The following is a 20,750-nucleotide window of genomic DNA, read 5'->3' as shown; positions in this document are numbered from 1 at the left end:
AGAGTTCCACCGGATATGGAGCTTCCCTTTAAACCTACTCCAAGCAGGCAAGATGGCTTCTGTGCTGGCAGCTCCCTAGGGAGCCCCTTTGCCATCCTTGGCCATCCGTTGCCATCCTTTGCTTTGTGCCCCCCCAGTCTCCTCTCTTCTGCTGTTTAAGTTCCCCTGGCTCTCATCCTACGAAACCCAGGCAGAGAGGACCTGCGGGGAGGAGGGAGGAGGACAGTAGCATTATGTTTGTGTGTGTGTGCTAGGCTGTTGTAGCAGAGCCTGGTCTCCAATCGTCTTGGATCCCCTTGCCGTTGGACCAAGACCTTGCTCTGTCAAACCCGTGTGGTAGCTGGTGTGCAATGGCCACCCCACGTTAAAAGAATTCACGCACAGGCATCTTCCACCCTTTAAAATCAAGCTCGGGACCTGGAACGTCAGGGGACTCATGGACAACCCCAACAGTGACAGATCGGAACGCCGTACTGCTATCGTTGCCCGGGAGCTCAGACGTTTCGACATTGACATCGCCGCCCTAAGTGAGAACCGGCGGGCAGGGGCAGGCAGCGCAAGGAGCGCACGTCAACCCAAGCACGCCACCCACCCGCCCCTTCAACCACCGTCTGCCCCACCTGTGACAGAGACTGTAGGTCCCACATTGGACTCATCAGTCACCTGCGAACTCATTTTTAATGTGGAAGCAAGTCATCTTCGGTTCCGAGGGACTGCCTAAGAAGAAGACGACGACTCCAAACAGGTGAGCAGACCGCACACTGCAACACCATCCTGAACAGACAGGTGTTGTTGCCTTATTCACACTAACTTAAATATTTAAACTAAGCTCTGGTGTATTTGTCCAAGAGCACACTGGGCCAGCCTAAAAGGCCGGTCTGAAGAACACTTAATGCAGGAATCCCGGAAAAGACACGCCCCGGCAGATTTCCTGGCCACAGGTTCCGCACTGGTGGGACCAGTCCGCTGGCCGGAAAATATGCCCTTGTGGCGGTACCACCGGTTGTCCCTTACATTGAGATACATAATTCCCTTTAACTTACCTTACTGTATGTATCTATATTACTATACTCAGGCTTCTCTCCTATACTCTGTGTGATGACATCAGAGCTTGGAACCTTCCAACAGTAGATCTCGGAACCTGCTGGCAGTTGAGCTCGGAACCTGCTGGCAGTTGAGCTCGGAAACTTCTAGTTAGTCCTCGTGGCGTCCCCGCTGGGGAAAGACCTACACCACGGTGCTCCTACAGTCAGCCATCTTACCTGCTACCTTACCTGTTGTATTTAACCTGTTCCTGTAAATAAACAACTTATTTATAGTTCGTCGAAGTCGAACGCGATTATTTAGTGGCGATGCACACGAATCGCTACACCCTAGTGATTCTTCTTGCTGACCAAGATTCTCTCTGTTCATCCCTCCATGGCCTCGCCCCTCCCTATCTCTGTAACCTCCTCCAGCCCTACAACCCTCTGAGATCTCTGCACTCCTCCAATTCTGGCCTCTTGCACATCCCCGATTTGCTTTGCTCTACCATTGGCGGCCGTGCCCTCAGCTGTCTAGGCCACCTCTTCCCTCCAAGTCACGCGCCATCCTGACTTGAAAATATATCACTGTTCCTTCATCGTCGCTGGGTCAAAATCCTGGAACTCCCTCCCTAACAGCACTGTGGGAGCACCTTCACCACACGGACTGCAGCGATTCAAGAAGGCGGCTCACCACCACCTTCTCAAGGGCAATTAGGGATGGGCAATAAATGCTGGCCTTGCCAGCGATGCCCACATCCCATGAATGAAGAAAAAAAAGTTTCTGGGATTCCCTCCCTAAACCTCTCTCCCCCTTTATGACGCTCCTTAAAACCTACTTCCTTCTGTCCTAATATCTCCTTATGTGGCTCATTGTCAAATCTCCTGTGAAGCACCTAATGATGTTTTACTATGTTAAAGGCGCTATATAAATGCAAGTTGTTGTTTCTCAGTCTATTGGTGATAGTTTCACACCCAATGTGCAGAAGTGTATCCATTACTTACAATCGACTGTATGCTACATGGAACATTCTGGTGCCTTGTCAACAAGACCTGTTGTGTTCACATGAGGAGAACCAAGATAAAGATTTGATTGTTTGCTTGCTGGTTTCTACAATGGAGTCTTTGTCACATTTCGTACAATCTTGAAAAGCCAGTGATTCTCGACGCTGGCGATGGTGGGCCCGGAATTCTTTCCCTTTTCCAGTTTTGTGAATGAGCCAGAACTTTCTCCAGTGCAACGCTGGCAAGATTGAAGCCATCCTGTTCAGCTACAGCCAGGGACCTTGCACCTCAGGTGTCGATTCCTGCCCCTCTGCCCACTCACTCAGGGTGAACTTGATGGTGCACAAGCTGGCTTCAAATTCTACGTCCAGCTCATCACCAAGGCCACTTACTTCCACCTTCACAACATCACTGACCCACTGCCGAGACTCTCCTATGTGTGTGACCGCTAGGTTTGATTTTTCCAGAGCTCTTCTCACTAACCTTCTGAGCATAAATTCCAACTCATCCAGAACTCTTGTCGTTGTATGCTAATATGGCCTGCACTTCTGTCCTTGAAAACTTCCATTGGCTCCCCATCCCGCAGTGTGACTTTAAACTCCTCTTCCTCATTTTCAAATCCCTCCATGGCATCCCACATCCTTACCTCAGCAATTTTGCAACCCTATGCCCCAGGGTGCACCCTCCGTTTTTCTATTGTGCCTTTCTTCATCCTTCCCTCCGTTCCACCGACACCCTTCAAGGGAGTCGAGGGTTATGGGGGAGAGAGCGGGAAAGTGGTGTTGAGGCCAAGATTGGATCAGCCATGATCTTATTGAATGGCGGAGCAGGCTCGAGGGACAGATTGGCCTACTCCTGCTCCTGTTTCTTATGTTCTTATGTTAGAACCTCCAGCCATCAACCCTCAGCCTGGCTACATCTCGCTCCACCTTCAGAAACCTCAACACCTACTGCTCTGACAATCCCTTCATTTACCTCCCCTAACTCCATTCCCTACCCCTGCCACCTTCCTGCTCTAGTCCTCCAAGTCTCCCTGTAAAATCTTTGGACTTCTTGTTACGTGAGAAGGCACTACAAACATTTGATCCACTTGCTGAGGCTCTCATTTTATTACATGATCGCAATTATGGGTTTTTGTTTCCCTTAGAATTCCCTCCCAAAACCTCTCCCCCTCTTTCTCCTCTTTTGAGATGCTCCTTAAAACCTACCTCACCTGTCCTAATATCTCTGTATGTGGCATGGTGTCAAATTTGGTTTGATAATCGCTCTTGTGAAGCGCCTTGGGACGTTTTACTACATTAGAGGTCCTATATAAATACAAGGTGTTGTCGTTGGTACAAGAGCGCAAGCTGCAGTTGGTCGTGTTATCGGTTTTGCTGTTCCATTGTGAAAAGTGCCTAAATAACTGTTCCCGATGGCCGGGGAGTCCAGAACCAGGGGTCACAGTCTAAGGAGAAGGGGTAAGCCATTTAGGACTGAGATGAGGAGGAATTTCTTCACCCAGAGAGTGGTGAACCTGTGGAATTCTCTACCACAGAAGGCAGTTGAGGCCAATTCATTAAATATGTTCAAGAAGGAGTTAAATGTATTTCTTGAGGCTAAAGGGATCAAGGGATATGGGGAGAAAGCAGGGACCGGGTACTGAATTTGGATGATCAGCCATGATCGCATTGAATGGCGGAGCAGGCTCGAGGGGCCGAATGGCCTACTCCTGCTCCTATCTTCTATGTTTCTATGTGTTCACCATCTGCGAGATTCATCTCGAGGCCTAAAACAGCCCAGATAAGAAAGAACACTAGTCCTTCAGGAAGTAAGAGTCAATTATTCTAAACGGCTATTGTGCTAGCAGAAGCATGCTGAACATGGCTTGCAGTCTTCCAGGCTCGTTAAACTGTCACGTACCTTTGTTTAAAATATTACATTCAATTCCATTAAAGTGCAACCGAGCTCCCTAGCGATGAATCTAGCTCTTGCAGAGATCTGCTTACGCCTGTGAAGTTGCTGTGCTACATTTTTCCCTCTATTAATTAGCACATTGATAAAACAATGTCTTTCATATTACAGGAAACTTTGTGCTATCCGGCACCGACGGGACCGAGCTGTTGCTGTTCCCTCAAAACTGCCGGACACTCCAGCGTTAATGTTGAAGCATACGGAGCTTTTCATCTCCGTATCTGACAACAAACACTGTTGCTTAGCAACAGCTTCTAAACAGTCGGCCCGTACCTTGGAAGCGTCTCTCTGAAGCTGTTGCTAAGCTACAGAGACTTTGCAGAGCCTGACTGTTGAAAAAAAAGCCACGAGAAGAAAAAAAACCTAACAAAACAGCTCCTGATTTTTGCCGGTGGCTCGAGCTTGCCGGACATTTAGCCTCCGGATAACACAAAGTTTCCTGTACAATGAGGCCATTTTAACAGAAATGGTGCATGTTTTATTCTCAGTCATAGTAAATTGCCTTTCCCTGCCATTCTTTTGATTGTTACTGATTGATCCCAGATTTCGGCATTAGGTACCTTGTTGTAGCTCTTGCTTGTCTCATTGTTGCTGATTCTTCACCTATCCCACTTGCCCCCCCCCCCCCCCGCCCGTGCCACACATCGAGGCCCAGCTGAGGTCAAATGGCAGATGATCTGCATCTCGGCTTCTGTCAGTGGCGGTCTGTAACAGGATACTTAGTGTGTGCGTATGTCAACATCCCTGCCCACCTCCCGCTGTTACACGGGAAAAATACTTGGCCTGTAGCGATTCGTGTTCATCTAGGTAGGTATTGGATGAATTGCCTACTAAATAATCGAGCTCGACTTCAGGAGAACGATAAATAAGTTCTTTAATGCAGAAAACAGATGGAATGCAGCGAACAATTGCGATGGATGCAGGAGAGCCAGCAGGTAGGTCTTGTCCCAGCGGGGACGCCACGAGGACTGAGTTTGCAGTCCTGTGGATAGCGTGATGACCTCATCACGCTCGGTCGCGTTTTCCCGTGCTTGGTTGGTCACGTGACCTGCGTCGTGATGTCGACGCGTTTGCCCGCGCTTGGGCGGTCACGTGACCCGCGTCGCAATGTCGACGCGTTTACCTGGTACTGTGGCTGGCCGTTGCGGCCGAAGTCGTGGGAGCGGGAGGCACCCGGCACTGCGGCTGGCCGATGCAGCCGAAGTCGCGGGCGCGGTAGGCCGAGCTGTGCCGGCGGCCGTTACGGGAGGCCGAGCCGGGCCGGCGGCCGCCGCATGTGCGTCCTGTGATGCATGACGTGATGTCAGTGCATTACGACGCGTCCTTAAAGGGGCAACGGCCCAAACAGGTAAGTTATATACATACATAGTAAAGTTAAAGTGAATTATGTATAATATAAGTAAGGGACACTCGGTAGTACCGCCACAGGCCTCCTTTTACAGGTTCCCCCCCCCCACACCCCACCACCTCCTTCCTCCCAAATGACAGCTGAAATCAAGAAAGTGCTGGTCTGGAGATCTGCAAGCACGTATTCATATCCTACCCAAAGACCGGCACAGTGCACGAGAGCACAAGCAAGCTGCGGCACGCCAGTGTGTCATTGCAAGAACACTAGGATTGGGGAAACCCGTAGCACACAGGACTATAAATCCATAAAAAGCAAAGGAAATTAAACAGACTTTAAAGTGTACCAGAGAATCATAGACATTTACGGCACAGAAGGAGGCCATTCGGCCCATCCTGTCTGTGCCGGCCGACAAAGAGCTCTCCAGCCTAATCCCACTTTCCAGCGCTTGGTCCGTAGCCCTGTAACTTACGGCACTTCAAGTGCATATCCAAGTACTTTTTAAATGCGATGAGGGTTTTTGCCTCTACCACCCTTTCAGGCAGTGAGTTCCAGACCCCTTCACCCTCTGGGTGATAAAGATTCTCCTCAACTCCCCTCTAATCCTTCTACCAATTACTTTAAATCAATGCCGCCCTGGTTATTGACCTCCCTGCTCAGGGAAATAGGTCCTTCCCATCCACTCTATCTAGGCCCCTCATAATTTTATACATCTCAATCAAGTCTCCCCTTCAGTATTGCCTCTTCTCTACCCAATGTATTATTGCTTGATTGAAAGTGTGAGCAAATCAGCTATTCCCAGGCTTCTGCTTGTGTGGAGCCCACCTCCGAAGATGCCCCATCAGTTTCCCCCTCTCACTTTCACCCACCATCACCGCCCCAAACCTCTCTCCCCCCCCCCCCATCATTCACCGTGTTGACACTGGAGGCCTATTGTGTAGGGACAGGCACGAGCTGGCAACAGGCTGACTATGATCACAGCACACTCTAGAGTCCAAAAATCTATCGACCTCAGTCTTGAATATACTCAATGACTGAGCATCCACAGCTCTTTGGGGTAGAGAATTCCAAAGGTTCACAACCCTCTGAGTGAAGAAATTCCTCCTCCTCTCAGTCTTAAATGGCTGAGCCCTCATCCTGAGACTGTGCCCCCTAGTTCGAGACTCTCCAGCCAGCGGAAACAGCCTCCCAGCATCTACCCTGTCAATCCCCCTCAGAATCTTATATGTTTCAACGAGCAAACTGTCCACGTTACTGAAGCAAGATATTAAATAAGGTTTGATCCCCTTTTACAAAGAAGCTGAAAACACATTTGGAGATATCTATTGTGTGACTATAAGTGAGCAATGGTGAAGGTTGTAGCCCAAAATGGTACAAAGTCACTCTAAATCACAGGGGTGAACTGTAACTGAGGGTGCGATCTTGCCAGCCTTGGGGAGGCTGGTTTGGGGGCAGGACTGCCTGAAAAATGGCAGGATCTGGGGGCGGGTGGCCATCCTGCCCCCAACCCGCCTCCATGCCATCTTCCTGGGAGGCGGGTAGCCGACCCACGCCGGGTCCTGTCTCCTGGAGGCGGGAAGGGGATTACAACCATTTAACTGCCTGTTAACAGGTAGTTAACAGGCAGTTAAGAGGATTATCCCCATTTTACCCACACAAGTACGGGCTTCCCGAAGGCTGCGAACGCCGCCAGGGTCACCGAGGCGAGCAGTGGGTCTGCGGGGGTCGGAGGGGTGCAAAAGTGCGCTGTGAAGGTGAGTGATGGGTGCAAGTGTGGTGAGGTAAGTATGTGAGGTAAGTGGAAAGTGATAAAAAAAAGTTTACTTACCTTTGTTTCTTCCTGCAGGCTTCAATAGTTGGGGATGCGGAGAGTCTCGCATCTCCGCTGCAGTGATGACAGATGGCTGCTGCATTCTCCAAAGCAACAACCATCTAATTTCTGCTCACAAAAGAGGTTTGATGAGCCTTGAATACAAGGACTCATCAAACTACAGAGAATGTCAGTGTTTGACAGCTTCACAGAGCTGTCAAACGATGACAATTCATCTGTCAAAAATCTGATGTTCTCTGTAACCGGCTTTCCCTTAATTGGCCTGCTAAGCCCGCTGGGCGGGCTTAACAAGGTCAATCAAGGGAAAATGGCGTGGGTTGGCCACAAGTCGATGGAGGCGGAACTAAAACCCGACAAGCAGCAGTCCCGCCTCCAACACGCCCCCATTGACAAAATCGCTCCCTGAATGTCTATATCGGTCTATCTATCTTCCACCAAGCAGCTATTTTTGTCCATCACAGCAGGGCATTGCCTTTGCAAATTTCTCTGCCACATGGGTCTGATGGGCTTAATTTCATACAATTTAAAATAGATGATCTGGTCATTTATTTCATTGGCTCCCGGTTAAGCAACGCCTTGATTTCCAAATTCTCATCCTTGTTTTCAAATCCCTCCATGGCCTCACCCCTCCCTATCTCTGTAATCTTCTCCAGCCCCACAACCCCACCAAGATATCTGCGCTCCTCTAATTCTGCCTTCTTGAGCATCCCTGATTATAATCGCTCAACCTTTGGTGGCCGTGCCTTCTGTTGCCTGGGCCCTAAGCTCTGGAATTCCCTGCCTAAACCACTCCACCTCGCTACCTCTCTTTCCTCCTTTAAAATGCTCCTTAAAACCTACCTCTTTGACCGAGCTTCTGCCCTAATTTCTTATGTGGCTCGGTGTCAATTTTTTTGTCATAATACTCCTGTGAAGCGCCTTGGGACATTTTACTACCCTAAAGGGGCTATATAAATACAAGTTGTTGTTGCTGTTTGTGGGAGCTTGCTGTGCACAAATTGGCTGCCACGTTTCCCTACATGACATCAGTGGCTACATTTCAAAAGTACTTTTGATTGGCTGTGAAGCGCTTTGGGCCATCCTGAGGTTGTGAAAGGTGCGATATAAATGCAACTTCTTTCTTATTGTTGCAGGTATATTTGATTAAAAAAAAAGATAAAAATCGCGTTTAGTCTTTTCTGAAGTGTTATGCACTTCTTGGCCCTTTACTATGAAAACCCACTCCCTAAAGGCAAGGGGCTGCTCACCCATTTTAAAGGAAGACAGACTTGCATTTCTATAGCGCCTTTCCCCACCTCAGGACATCCCGAAGCGCTTTACAGCCAATGAAGTACTTTTTGAAGTGTAGTCACTGTCGTAATGTCGGAAGAGCGACAGCCGATTTGTGCACAGCAAGCTCCCACAAACAGCAATGTGATCATGACCAGACCGTCTGTTTTGGCAACTGAGGGATAAATATTGGCCAGGACACCAGGGAGAACTTCCAGAAGTGCGGCGGGATCTTATACGTCCGCCTGAGAGTTTAACGACTCACTGATTTATTTATGTACGCAAGTGTGGGAGGCGAGGGGAACAAATTTATTTATGCACTCACAGTTGGTCGGGAAAATATTAATTATTTATTTTGCAGGAAGCAATCAAAAAACATTTACTTCACCGTCACTAGGAAGGTCCGCATACAAACTTTTTAAAAAAATCCTTTCAGTGGAGATAGGAATTGTTCCCTCATTTCGAAAATCAGGGCCCACTCCCAACTCTTCACCTCTGACACATCGTGGGACATCTGTAAACAACTACTCATTGACCAGAAAAAAACTGCTGATCCACAGGAAATAAATGAAAGAAAATTCTGCACATGATTCCAACTTCCTCTAAAACAGAGTTTTATTTGTTTTAAAAGTGAGCAGGCCAGATATTTTTCAGACTGGCAGTTTGGATTGAGTCACTCGAGTGTTTACCCAAGTCTTTCTTCAGTTAACGAGCTGAGCTTAAGCCCCCATCAGTGTTCTGGTCTGGCTCTCTTGAGCGGAGCCAGAATTGCAAACCTTGAAGTTGTCATTGTTAGAGCTGGACTATTTGGAGTCTTCGCTCCTGTGAGGTACCTCGCCCGCTGCGAGTGCTTAAAGGTAAACTGGCGGTGCGCTACTCACAAATTTCTACCCATTGAAACCCGTGAACAAACAATTGTGGGCAGCGCGCCGATGGTTTCCGTGTGGCAGGGCGGGGGGGAGGTCTCAAGCCACAAGTGAAGACGCGTAAAATCCACCCTGCTATTTATAAATGCAAAACATCCGATTCTTCAACACATCCATTTACCCAAACTTCAGAAAATCTTGCCAATATTCAAGCCCTAAGCACTGGAATTCCCTCCCTAAACCTCTCCGCCTCTCACTCCTCCTTTAAAACACTCCTTAAAACCTACCTCTTTGATCAAGCTATTGGTCATCTGTGCAATTATTTCAATAAGTGGCTTGGTGTCAAATGTTGTCACTCCTGTGAAGGTTTTTAGGCCTAGAAATTCAGTGGCCTGCGCCACCAGTTTGCGCCCAAAGAGGGCTTTTGCGCCACTGTGCAAACCTACCGCGATATTTAGCGGGGCGCTAATGGCGGCGTTAGCCAGTAGCGCTGCGCCGCCACCGATGACGTCATCGGTGTGCGCAGCGCCCCGCTATCGCCCCGCTGGCCATATTTGGTCGCTGCCGCCTCCCCCGCGCCGGCCGCAAACAGCGACCGGTACACGGGGCCTACCTGTGCCGGTAGTGGGGCGAGTTAAGGTGGAGGTGCGGCCGGCCGCTTTTTCGGCGGCCGCCTGCCCGCACCTCCGTCCCCGGCCTCCTACACCCCCCCCCCCCCCGCGGCAGTGCCGGCTGTTTCCAGAGAGCCCGGCACTTCTCCTTGGTGCCGGGCTCATTTGCCGGCACTCGCGAGCGGGGATCGCGCTGTTGCAGGCACCTCCCCCTTAAGAGTGAGAGGAAGGCCTGCAGTACCGCAGCCTGCCGTGCCGCAGCGGGTGGCGCTGTGGCACTTTGCACGCCGATATTCAGTTTCAGCGCCCCAAGCGGGGCGCCGAAACCCTTGTTTAGCGGCCGGCTTCCACTTGGGGCGCTGAAACTGAATATCCCGCTGGCGCAAGTGGCTCCGCGCGCAGCGGTAATTCTGGCGCCCAGGCGAGCTTGGCGCCCCAAACTGAATTTCTAGGCCTTAGTATATTAAAGGCACTATATAAGCGCAAGTTGTTGTGGTATTTAAAGATTGATTGATTCACAGTCGAGATCCCTATTTGTACAGAAGGACAACCTAAGGCTTGGAGTAGAGCAGCACTTTTGCTATAAGACTCCTAGGCCTTGTTTCCTGGGTCACAATTTCTGTCCACGTGATATGTTGTACTGCGTTACAGGAGATTTAACAAAAGACTTCCTTGTCGATAATGGTTGGATTCTGTGGAATGTGTTTCAAAGTGTGTGCGGTGTAATCAGATTAAAAAAATTGTCATATATTTCTGTACCAGCAGGTATCTCTCACGCTTATTGAGTATGTCACCTCCAGATTGGAAACCTTCCCTGAAACGATTGCGCCATGGGCTCAGCTTGGGACTGGCCGCTTGGTCTTTGCTTTTGATTTCAGTACGTTGTCAGAATCGGTCAGTGAACCCGACTGTTGCTTGGGTTTGACTGGATTTACAGGTTTTTTTTTTCTCGAAAGATAGCTGCTACTCGCTGCGCCTTACGTCATCTGCAACCGAGAGGGCTGGTCACCTGGCCCCAGAAAGTGGGGCCGACTAACTCGGGTAACTTGTTGCCTTCCATGTCCCCTTATCCCTCTCACCATCGCCTCCGTCCCACCCCCGCACGAGGAAAATGCCCGATTCCCTGAGGTCAAGAACTCGGCATTTTGAGGCTCATGTGGCAGATGTAGGAACATAGGAACACTCAGGACCGGAAAAGACTCAGCAGTCCATCTGTCTGGTGCCAATAGCAATAAATACAATTACATAGAATATACAGCACATAATATACATGCTTATCCAGCTTCTCCTTAAATGCATCTATACTATTCACCAAAACCACTCCCTGTGGTAGCGAGTTACACATTCTCACCACTCTCTGGGTAAAGAAGTTTCTTCTGAATTCTCTATTTGATTTCTTGGTGACTATCATATATTGATAGCCTCTAGATTTGCTCTTCCCCACAAGTGGAAACACTCTCTCTAGAGGCCCAGAAATTCGGGTCTCCACGGGTGAGTATGCACGGGGTACTCACCCGTAAGCCCAATGGAAGTGCCGGTTTTGTGCATGCACTGCGCACGCGCGGGAAACCGGCACGTCCATTCCCCTGAATGAAGGGATTCAGAGGTGGAACGCGTGCGCAGGAGAGGCAGCACGTGTGCATCGAACTTACGTTTTTTTTGCAGGTTTTCCCGGGAGGGTAAGTCTCCAGGAGTTACACTTTTAAATGGTGAATTAATTAAAATTAAAACATTTTTTCCACAGGCTTATTATTTTTAAATACTTTAAAGAAAGGTAAGTTTATTTTTAGCCCCATTAGAAAATGTAATTAATTTTTCAAAAATTTAAATTATTGTTTAAAATAGTTATTTCATGTAATTTATAGTTTATTTTTAAAATGTGATGTTTTTTTAAAATTTATTTGAAGATTTAGTGATGTTTTGGGGCTTATAGTATTTATAGGTTTGACAGGTCAAACTTATGAATGAAGCATTCCCTGCTACCATTGGCTCTCCATGGCCCACGTGATCCCAGGGGACGCTTTGAACTAACTGCGCCCCTGGGATACGCAAGCACTGCGCGCCGGCAGTTGGAGGAGGCCCAGGATCGGAATCCCACGGGGGCCCACAGCTCAACGGCCGGCGCGCTAGGTAAGTGCAGGTCGGGGGCTTGCACCCGCGGGAAGCCCCCGACCCGAATTTCTGGGCCTCTGTGTTTACTCCATCAAAACCTTTCATAATTATATGGGCCTCTGTTAGGCCACCCCTCAGCCTTCTCTTTTCATGAGAACAGAGACCCAGCCTGTTCATCCTTTCCCAATAGGTATAACCTCGCAGCTCTGTTATCATCCTTGTAAATCTTTTTTGCAACCTCTCCAGTGCCTCTATATCCTTTTAATAATATGGCAACCTGAAATGTACACAGCACTCCAAGTGTGTTCCAACCAAGATACCCCTCGATTGCCCACTCACTGAAAAATCTATCCAAATCCCCCCTTTAAATTTTTCCACACTATCTGCGCCCTTCCACTCTAGTTATCAGCTGTAGCTCAGTGGGTAGCACTCTTGCCTCTGAGTCAAGAAGGTTGTGGGTTCACAGTCCCACTCCAGAGGCTTAAGCACAAAAATCTTGGCTGACACTCCAGTGCAGTGCTGAGGGAGAGGTGCCGTCTTTCGGATGAGATGTTAAACCGAGGCCCCGTCTGCCCTCTCAGGTGGATGCAAAAGATCCCTTGGCACTATTCAACAGAGCAGGGGAGTTATCCCTGGTGTCCTGGCTAATAGTTATCCCTCAATCAACATCACTAAAACAGATTATCTGGTCATTTATCTCATTGTTGCTTGTGAGACTTTGCTGTGCGCAAATTGGCTGCCTACATTGCAACAGTGACTACACTTCAAAAAAAGTACTTAATTGGCTGTAAAGCGCTTTGGGACGTCCTGTTGTGAAAGGCGCTATAGAAATGCAAGTTCTCTTTTTTGTGCCATTTGCCCGCCTTTAATTCTTCTCAAACCTACTCTTCCGTGAAGTGGCCCACCCGGTTGCGTAAAATCAATGTAAGCAGGGGAAGGAACTTAAAAAGCCCGACCGGTGTTAATACCCCGTTAAGGGGGTGTGGTCACCAGCGAACCTTCCAGTTGTGTGGTGCTACCTAACGGCTGTGAACAGCTGGATGCGGAGACACGTGGCCCGTCCCTACACAATAGGCCTCCAGTGTCAGCACGGAGAATGATGGGAGGGAGAGGTGTGGGTGAAAGTGAGAGAGGGAAACTGATGGTGGGCTACACACAAGCAGAAGACTGGGTGGATACAATGGATAGGAAGGACCTATTTCCCTTAGCAGAGGGGTCAATAACCAGGAGGCACAGATTTAAAGTAATTGGTAGAAGGATTAGAGAGGAGCTGAGGTGAACTTTTTTCACCCAGAGGGTTTTGGGGGTCTGGAACTCACTGCCTGGGAATAGCTGATTTGCTCACACTTTCAATCAAGCAATAATACATCAGGTAGAGAAGAGGCAATACTGAAGGGGAGACTTAATTGAGGTGTATAAAATTATGAGGGGCCTAGATAGAGTGGATAGGAAGGACCTATTTCCCTTAGCAGAGAGGTCAATAACCAGGGGGCAGAGATTTAAAGTAATTGGGAGAAGGATTAGAGGGGAGTTGAGGAGAACTTTTTTCACCCAGAGGGTGGTGGGGGTCTGGAACTCACTGCCTGAAAGGGTGGTAGAGGCAGAAACCCTCAGCACATTTAAAAAGTACTTGGATATGCGCTTGAAGTGCCGTAACCTGCAGGGCTATGGACCAAGAGTTGGAAAGCGAGATTAGGCTGGAGCGCTCTTTGTCGGCCGGCGCGGACACGATGGGCCGAACGGCCTCCTTCTGCGCCGTAAATGTCTCTGATTCTATGATACACGCAGTACCTGCTTGTGGGGGTAAACATTGATGTGGCACTTGATGCATTCTTGGCCCATGTTGGCCCAGGAGTTGCCGCTCATCCATTTCCTTTTACACTTGGGGCACTTGTATTCACCAAAGCAGCGTTTCTTCCCCTGGTACGGGGTCAGGCCTTCTCCTTTGGGGCGGGCCTGCCAAATAAATAGACACAAAAATGCATATGTTAAAATGGCAATGGCTGACAGACAAGAACTCAGAAAGCGAATGCGTTTAAAACACTTTCACCAGTTTCCATTTAGATCACCAGGTGCACTTTTAGTAATGATCTGCATGATGACATTTTTTTTAAATATAAAGGTTTCTTCACAAGATGCCGCATGAAGAATATCATATCTAACTATCCAGATTAACGTTTTACAGCTAATATGTTCGTCAGACTTGAAAGTGTCACATATTCAAAGTCTGCGTCAGACTTGTCCAAATACCATGAAACAGCAAGAATCACAACTGAGCAGATAGTTCGCCCATCAATAGGATTCAAAATACTTAAAAGAAAAAAAAATGCTTGTTGGTTTCTTCTGACATTGGAAACCTGGCCTCTATCCAAGTGGATGGGAGTCAGGGATTTATAAGCTACTGCCAACCTTTTTTTAAATTCATTCCTGGGATGTGGGCGTCGCTGGCAAGGCCAGCATTTATTGCCCGTCCCTAATTGCCCTCGAGAAGGTGGTGGTGAGCCGCCGCCTTGAACCGCAGCAGTCCGTGTGGTGAAGGTGCTCCCACAGTGCTGTTAGGGAGGGAGTTCCTGGATTTTGACCCAGCGACGATGAAGGAATGGTGATATATTTCCAAGTCAGGACGGTGTGTAACTTGGAGGGGAACTTGGAGGTGATGGTGTTCCCATGCGCCTGCTGCCCTTGTCCTTCTAGGTGGAAGAGGTCGCGGGTTTAGGAGGAGCTGCCGAAGAAGCCTTGGCGAGTTGCTGCAGTGCATCTTGTAGATGGTACACACTGCAGCCACGGTACGCCGGTGGTGGAGGGAGTGAATGTTTAAGGTGTGGATGGGGTGCCAATCATGCGGGCTGCTTTGTCCTGGATGGTGTTGAGCTTCTTGAGTGTTGTTGGAGCTGCACTCATCCAGGCAAGTGGAGAGTATTCCATCACACTCCTTACTTGTGCCTTGTAGATGGTGGAAAGGCTTTGGGGAGTCAGGAGGTGAGACACTCGCCGCAGAATACCCAGCCTCTGACCTGCTCTTGTAGCCACAGTATTTATGTGGCTGGTCCAGTTAGGTTTCTGGTCAATGGTGACCCCCAGGATGTTGATAATGGGGGATTTGGCGATGGTAATGCCGTTGAATGTCAAGGAGTGGTGGTTAGACTCTCGCTTGTTGGAGATAGTCATTGCCTGGCACTTGTGTGGCGCGAATGTTACTTGCCACTTATCAGCCAAAGTCTAAATGTCATCCAGGTCTTGCTGCATTCGGGCATGGACTGCTTCATTATCTGAGGAGTTGCAAATGAAACTGAACACTTTGCAATCATCAGCGAACATCCCCACTTCTGACCTTATGATGGAGGGAAGCAGCTGAAGATGGTTGGGCCTAGGACACTGCCCAGAGGAACTCCTGCAGCGATGTCCTGGGGTTGAGATGATTGACCTCCAACAACTACAACCATCTTCCTTTGTGCTAGGTATGACTCCAGCCAGTGGAGAGTTTTCCCCCCGATTCCCATTGACTTCAATTTTACTAGGGCTCCTTGATGCCACACTCGGTCAAATGCTGCCTTGATGTCAAGGGCAGTCACTCTCACCTCACCTCTGGAATTCAGCTCTTTTGTGCATGTTTGGACCAAGGCTGTAATAAGGTCTGGAGCCGAGTAGTCCTGGCGGAATCCAAACTGAGCATTGGGGAGCAGGTTATTGGTGAGTAAGTGTTGCTTGATAGCACTGTCAACGACATCTTCCATCACTTTGTTGATGATTGAGAGTAGACTTATGGGGCGGTAATTGGCCGGATTGGATTTGTCCTGATTTTTGTGGACAGGACATACCTTGGCAGTTTTCCCCATTGTCGGGTAGATGCCAGTGTTGTAGCTGTACTGGAACAGCTTGGCTAGAGGCGCGGCTAGTTCTGGAGCACAAGTCTTCAGCACGACAGTCGAGATGTTGTCAGGGCCAATAGCCTCTGCTGTATCCAGTGTGCTCAGTCATTTCTTGATATCACGTGGAGTGAATCAAACTGGCTGAAGACTGGCTTCTGTGATGGTGGGGACCTCAGGAGGAGGCCGATATGGATCATCCATTCGGCACTTCTGGCTGAAGATGGTTGCAAACGCTTCAGCCTTGTCTTTTGCACTTGCGTGCTGGGCTCTGCCATCACTGAGGATGGGGATATTCATGGAGCCTCCTCCTCCAATTAGTTGTTTAACTGTCCACCACCATTTATGACTGGATGCGGCAGGACAGCAGACCTTTGATCTGATCCGTTAATTGTGGGATCGCTTAGCTCTGTCTATAGCATGCTGCTTCCGCTGTTTAGCATGCATGTAGTCCTGTGTTGCAGCTTCCCCAGGTTGGCACCTCATTTTTAGGTACGCCTGGTGCTGCGCCTGGCATGCTCTTCTGCACTCCTCATTGAACCCTTGGCTTGATGCTAATGGGATATGCCAGGCCATGAGGTTACAGATTGTGGTGGAATACAATTCTGCTGCTGCTGATGGCCCACAGCACCTCGTGGATGCCCAGTTTTGAGCTGCTAGATCTGTTCTGAATCTATCCCATTTAGCATGGTGGTAGTGCCACACAACACGTTGGAGGGTGTCCTCAGTGTGAAGACGAGATTTTGTCTACAGCCCAACTTTCCTCAGTAACAGTAATTGGCATCTAATCAACCGCAAGTCGTGCCTCCTGACATCAATTACATTTTGTAGTCCTTAAAGGCACATACTGTATCAGGCTAAATACGACTTCATCTCAGCGGCAGAATAATACATTGTGTGTTACATGTTATGCTTCTGTTATAAGCAGCGTAACCTCCTATCAACTGTGAGCAATGTTGTGGGAGATCTGTCAGTAAAACTTTTTTTTTTTTTAAACAGAATCGACGTACACAATAAACAATTGTAAATCTGCATAAATCTAAGAAAATGCCTATTTATGAGAAGAGCCAGATCTGATCTTTTGAATCATTGTTACAAAGGTTGCATTTGACATGTACGAGAGAAGATAAACAGTTCAAACAAAGCAATCTCTCTGGCTAATATTTCATCTCGGCAGTGGGACTGAGGAGCGTGGCTGATTAATGCAAGCATTGCAACAGTGACTGGTTAAATACGACTCCACCTCAGCAGCAGAATAATACACCGTGTGTTACATGTTATGCTTCTGTTATTATAAGCAGCTTCAAAAGTACTTCATTGGCTGTAAAGAGCTTTGGGACCTCCTGAGGTCGTGAAAGGCGCTATATAAATGCAAGTCTGTCTTTCTTTTCTTTAAGGGTGAGTGGTCAACACTGGTCAATTCCTGAATGCAGTAAAAGGCACAATAGTGGTGGGGGTGTATAGAAGTAAAGACAGATAGACTTGCATTTCTATAGCGCCTTTCACGACCACCAGATGTCCCAAAGCGCTTTACAGCCAATTATGTACTTTTGAAGTGGAGTCACTGTTGTAATGTGGGAAATGCGTCAGCCAGTTTGCGCACAGCAAGCTCCCACAAACAGCAATGTGATAATGACCAGATAATCTGTTTTAGTGATGTTGGTTGAGGGATAAATATTGGCCCCAGGACACCGGGGAGAACTCCCCTGCTCTTCTTCGCAATAGTGCCATGGGATCTATTACGTCCACCTGAGAAAGCAGACGGGGCCTCGGTTTAACGTCTCATCCGAAAGACTGCACCTCCGACAGTGCAGCCCTCCCTCGGTACTACCCTGGAGTGTCAGCCTGGATTTTTTGTGCTCAAGTCTCCGGAGTGGGACTTGAACCCACAACCTTCTGACTCAGAGGCGAGGGTGCTGCCCACTGAGCCACTGACTGACACAAGCAGGACGGAAAACCATCGGCCCCCTTTGTGAATGCTCCGGTCGCTGCGGCCTCCTCCTCACCGTCACCGGCTCCACGGTCCTACGGCCCGGGGCCTGCTTCTCCCTCTCACGGTTCGGCCTCTGGCCGCCATGCTCGGCTCCCCTCCTCCCAGTCGAAATGCCTTCCCACTGAGGAGCTGTCGGCCGCTGTGCTCCAGCGGGGGCTGGCATCTCCTCGGCGGGAAGGCATTCCGACTGGGAGGAAGGGAGCCAAGCATGGCGGCCAGAGGCCGAACCGTGAGAGGGAGAAGCAGGCCCCGGGCCGTTGGACCGTAGAGCCGGCGACGGTGAGGAGGAGGCCGCAGCGACCGGAGCATTCACATCCCGACGATGTGTTCGGCGAGTCGGGCGGAGGCAGTGCAGCACGGTGAGCAGCAGCAGCAGCCACGATGACCCGCTGCAGCACATCGGCCGGCAGCTCCAGGGCGGGAAGCTCGCAGTCCGACGGGGAGGAGGGGAGCCGGGCATGGCGGCCAGAGGCCGAACCGTGAGAGGGAGAAGCAGGCCACCACACGTGGAGCCGGCAACAGTGAGGAGGAGGCCGCGGTGACGAGGAGGACGGAGCGGCTGAGGGACATCGTGCTCCCACTGCCGCTGGAAGCCATTGTATTGACTTTCTGAACACGGCGCTGTAAGAATAGCTGACGTGTCCCCACGGGGAGTAAGCATTCCATTGTAATTGTACTAGTACTGGTTACATATATGGCAAATAAAATTGAATTGAATTGAATTGAATTGGAGAGAGGCACCTGTGCAAGAATCAAATGACAACAAAATTAGAGAAATACATTGGTGGATAAATTAAAAAATAGAGTGGAATGCGGAAACATTTAGGGGAAAAATTGAGTCCCGCCCCCTTCCCCCCAAAAATGAGCACCCCCGCGGCCGAAATTCATCGGTAGCGCCCCAAGAGGGAAGCGGGGGCCTAGCGCAGCGCGACCCGGGGCCCAGCTGGGCCACCAGGGATCGGAGTCCCAGCAAAAGAGCCCGGCACTCAAGAGAAGTGCCGGGCTCACGGAGCGCAGCCGGCACTCCGCGGGGGAGGGGGGTTGCTGCTCAGGAGGCCGGGGATGGCAGATTGGGCAGGCGCTGGCAGGCGGCCAGCAACAAAAATAACCGCCCAGCACCTCCCCTTTAATTTGCCACGCCCCGGCCGCAGGTAGGCCCCCCTGACCCCGTCGGACATAGCGTCCGGCGGTAAGTCGGGGGGGGTCGTTACCGAAGATCATGGCCGGCGCAGCGTCGCGGGGCACTAACGGTTACCGCCGCCGCTAACCAACCGCTGAATTTCGCGGGAGGCGTTGGCAGCGCCGCACCCAAGCGCTAGTTGCTTTGTGCCCCATTCACGCTAATGGGGGCGCAAAGCAACCGAATTTCTAAGCCTTAAACTGTAACATTTAATGGGATGCAATTGCACAGATAGAAATTTGTAACAAAAGTGGCACTGCATTCCCATAAAGTTCCTCAATGTGCTATTTCAAGGTATTGGTAAACCTATATATTTAACGAACACTCAAATCAGCAAGCAGAGGAATTTTATATACCATTTTGTTACAAATAATGTTCAGATTAATTTCCTCCCCAGAAATATTTGGGGTATTTCAGTTGGAGCAGAAACGAGGAATGCTCGGTGACATGAACCAACTGAGCGGCCTGCGGGTGGCGCTGTCCAGGGAGAGTATAAATACTCGGGCACGGGCCCAGCTTGCACTGGACATTCTTAACAGGAACTAGTGAAGGACACAACTAGACCCCCATGTTGTAAAACAGTTGATTAAAGCTTTGTTTAATGCTTAGACCAAGTGCCTAGTAGTTTTCGTACGTCACTCGGTACATGTTTCTAACTGCTGTGCTGTCTACCACGGTGAGTCACAGCTTTGGCCTGAATTTCTTCCATTTCCCGTACAATCCTGGAGCTGAGAGCGAGGATTAGAAGACTATTATCACGGTGACAGACGTTCTGCCTCTCTGCTTGTAAACAAAAAGGTGCTGCCGGAGATCCAAGATTGAAACGAATTGCAGTATCTTAAAACAAAGTAGCGGAGAACATCGAATCGGATACTTTACACTATCAATCCCCACTCTAGCACTTTCACAGATAACCTAGGCAGACTTTTCTGTAAGTATTGAGGGGAACGCTGCATTGTCAGAGGTGCTGCGTCCAGGTGAGACGTTAAACCGAGGCCCCAACTTACCTGTTCAGATAGATGTAAAAGATCCCTTAGTACGAGTCAAAGAAAAGCAGGGAGTTCTCCCAGTATTCTGACCAACATTTCTGTCTCAACCAACACCACCAAAAACACATTAACTAGTCAATTATCTCATCATTGGTTGTGGGACAAAACAACAGTAACTACACTTCAAAAGTAATTAATCGGTTGTGAAGTGCTTTGGAATGTGCTGAGGATGTGAAAGATGCTTTACAAATGCAAATTTTGCTTCTTCTAAAAGCCTATTCGAAAAGCTATTTCTAAATGAATCTTGTATGGGCAATAATATTGACTATTTATGATATTTAGGGTTCTGAGGACAAGGGAGTATTGAAGTAAAATACGTTGGTGTTGCAATTTATACTGTCACTCCTCTAAAGACCATCTCGATGGGATGGTTATTCATGGCTCCAAGACTTAATGCGGACATGTAATCTACAAGCCTTCCCTTGCTGGCATTTCAAGACACTGATAATAGCCAATACCTATCGTATCACAGCTAATTCTGAACAATTATTTTAAGAGAGCTAGAGGCTGTTTGCATGCGACTTTGTATACTGCCCAATATTATTTCATAGAAACATAGGAGCAGGAGTAGGCCATTCGGCCCTTCGAGCCTGCTCCGCCATTCAATATGATCATGGCTGATCCTCTATCTCAATACCATATTCCCGC

General features: G+C 49.1%; 1 protein-coding gene across 1 annotated transcript in view; it reads right to left on the bottom strand.

Annotated features, from left to right (window-relative positions):
• zcchc24 (zinc finger, CCHC domain containing 24) overlaps positions 1 to 20,750 on the bottom strand; it is a 318,625-nt gene that overhangs the window by 70,794 nt on the left and 227,081 nt on the right. The window contains exon 3 of the mRNA XM_085970566.1: positions 13,806 to 13,970. Within this exon, the coding sequence (XP_085826692.1) occupies positions 13,806 to 13,970 (165 nt within the window). The remainder of the gene's footprint in view (positions 1 to 13,805; positions 13,971 to 20,750) is intronic.

Source organism: Somniosus microcephalus, chromosome 29, assembly GCF_052327205.1.
Source record: "Somniosus microcephalus isolate GS21.2 chromosome 29, FLI_Smic_1.0, whole genome shotgun sequence".
NCBI classification, from domain to species: domain Eukaryota; kingdom Metazoa; phylum Chordata; class Chondrichthyes; order Squaliformes; family Somniosidae; genus Somniosus; species Somniosus microcephalus.
The sequence above is the reverse complement of the archived record's forward strand: the minus strand, read 5'-3'. Positions and strand labels throughout refer to the sequence as shown.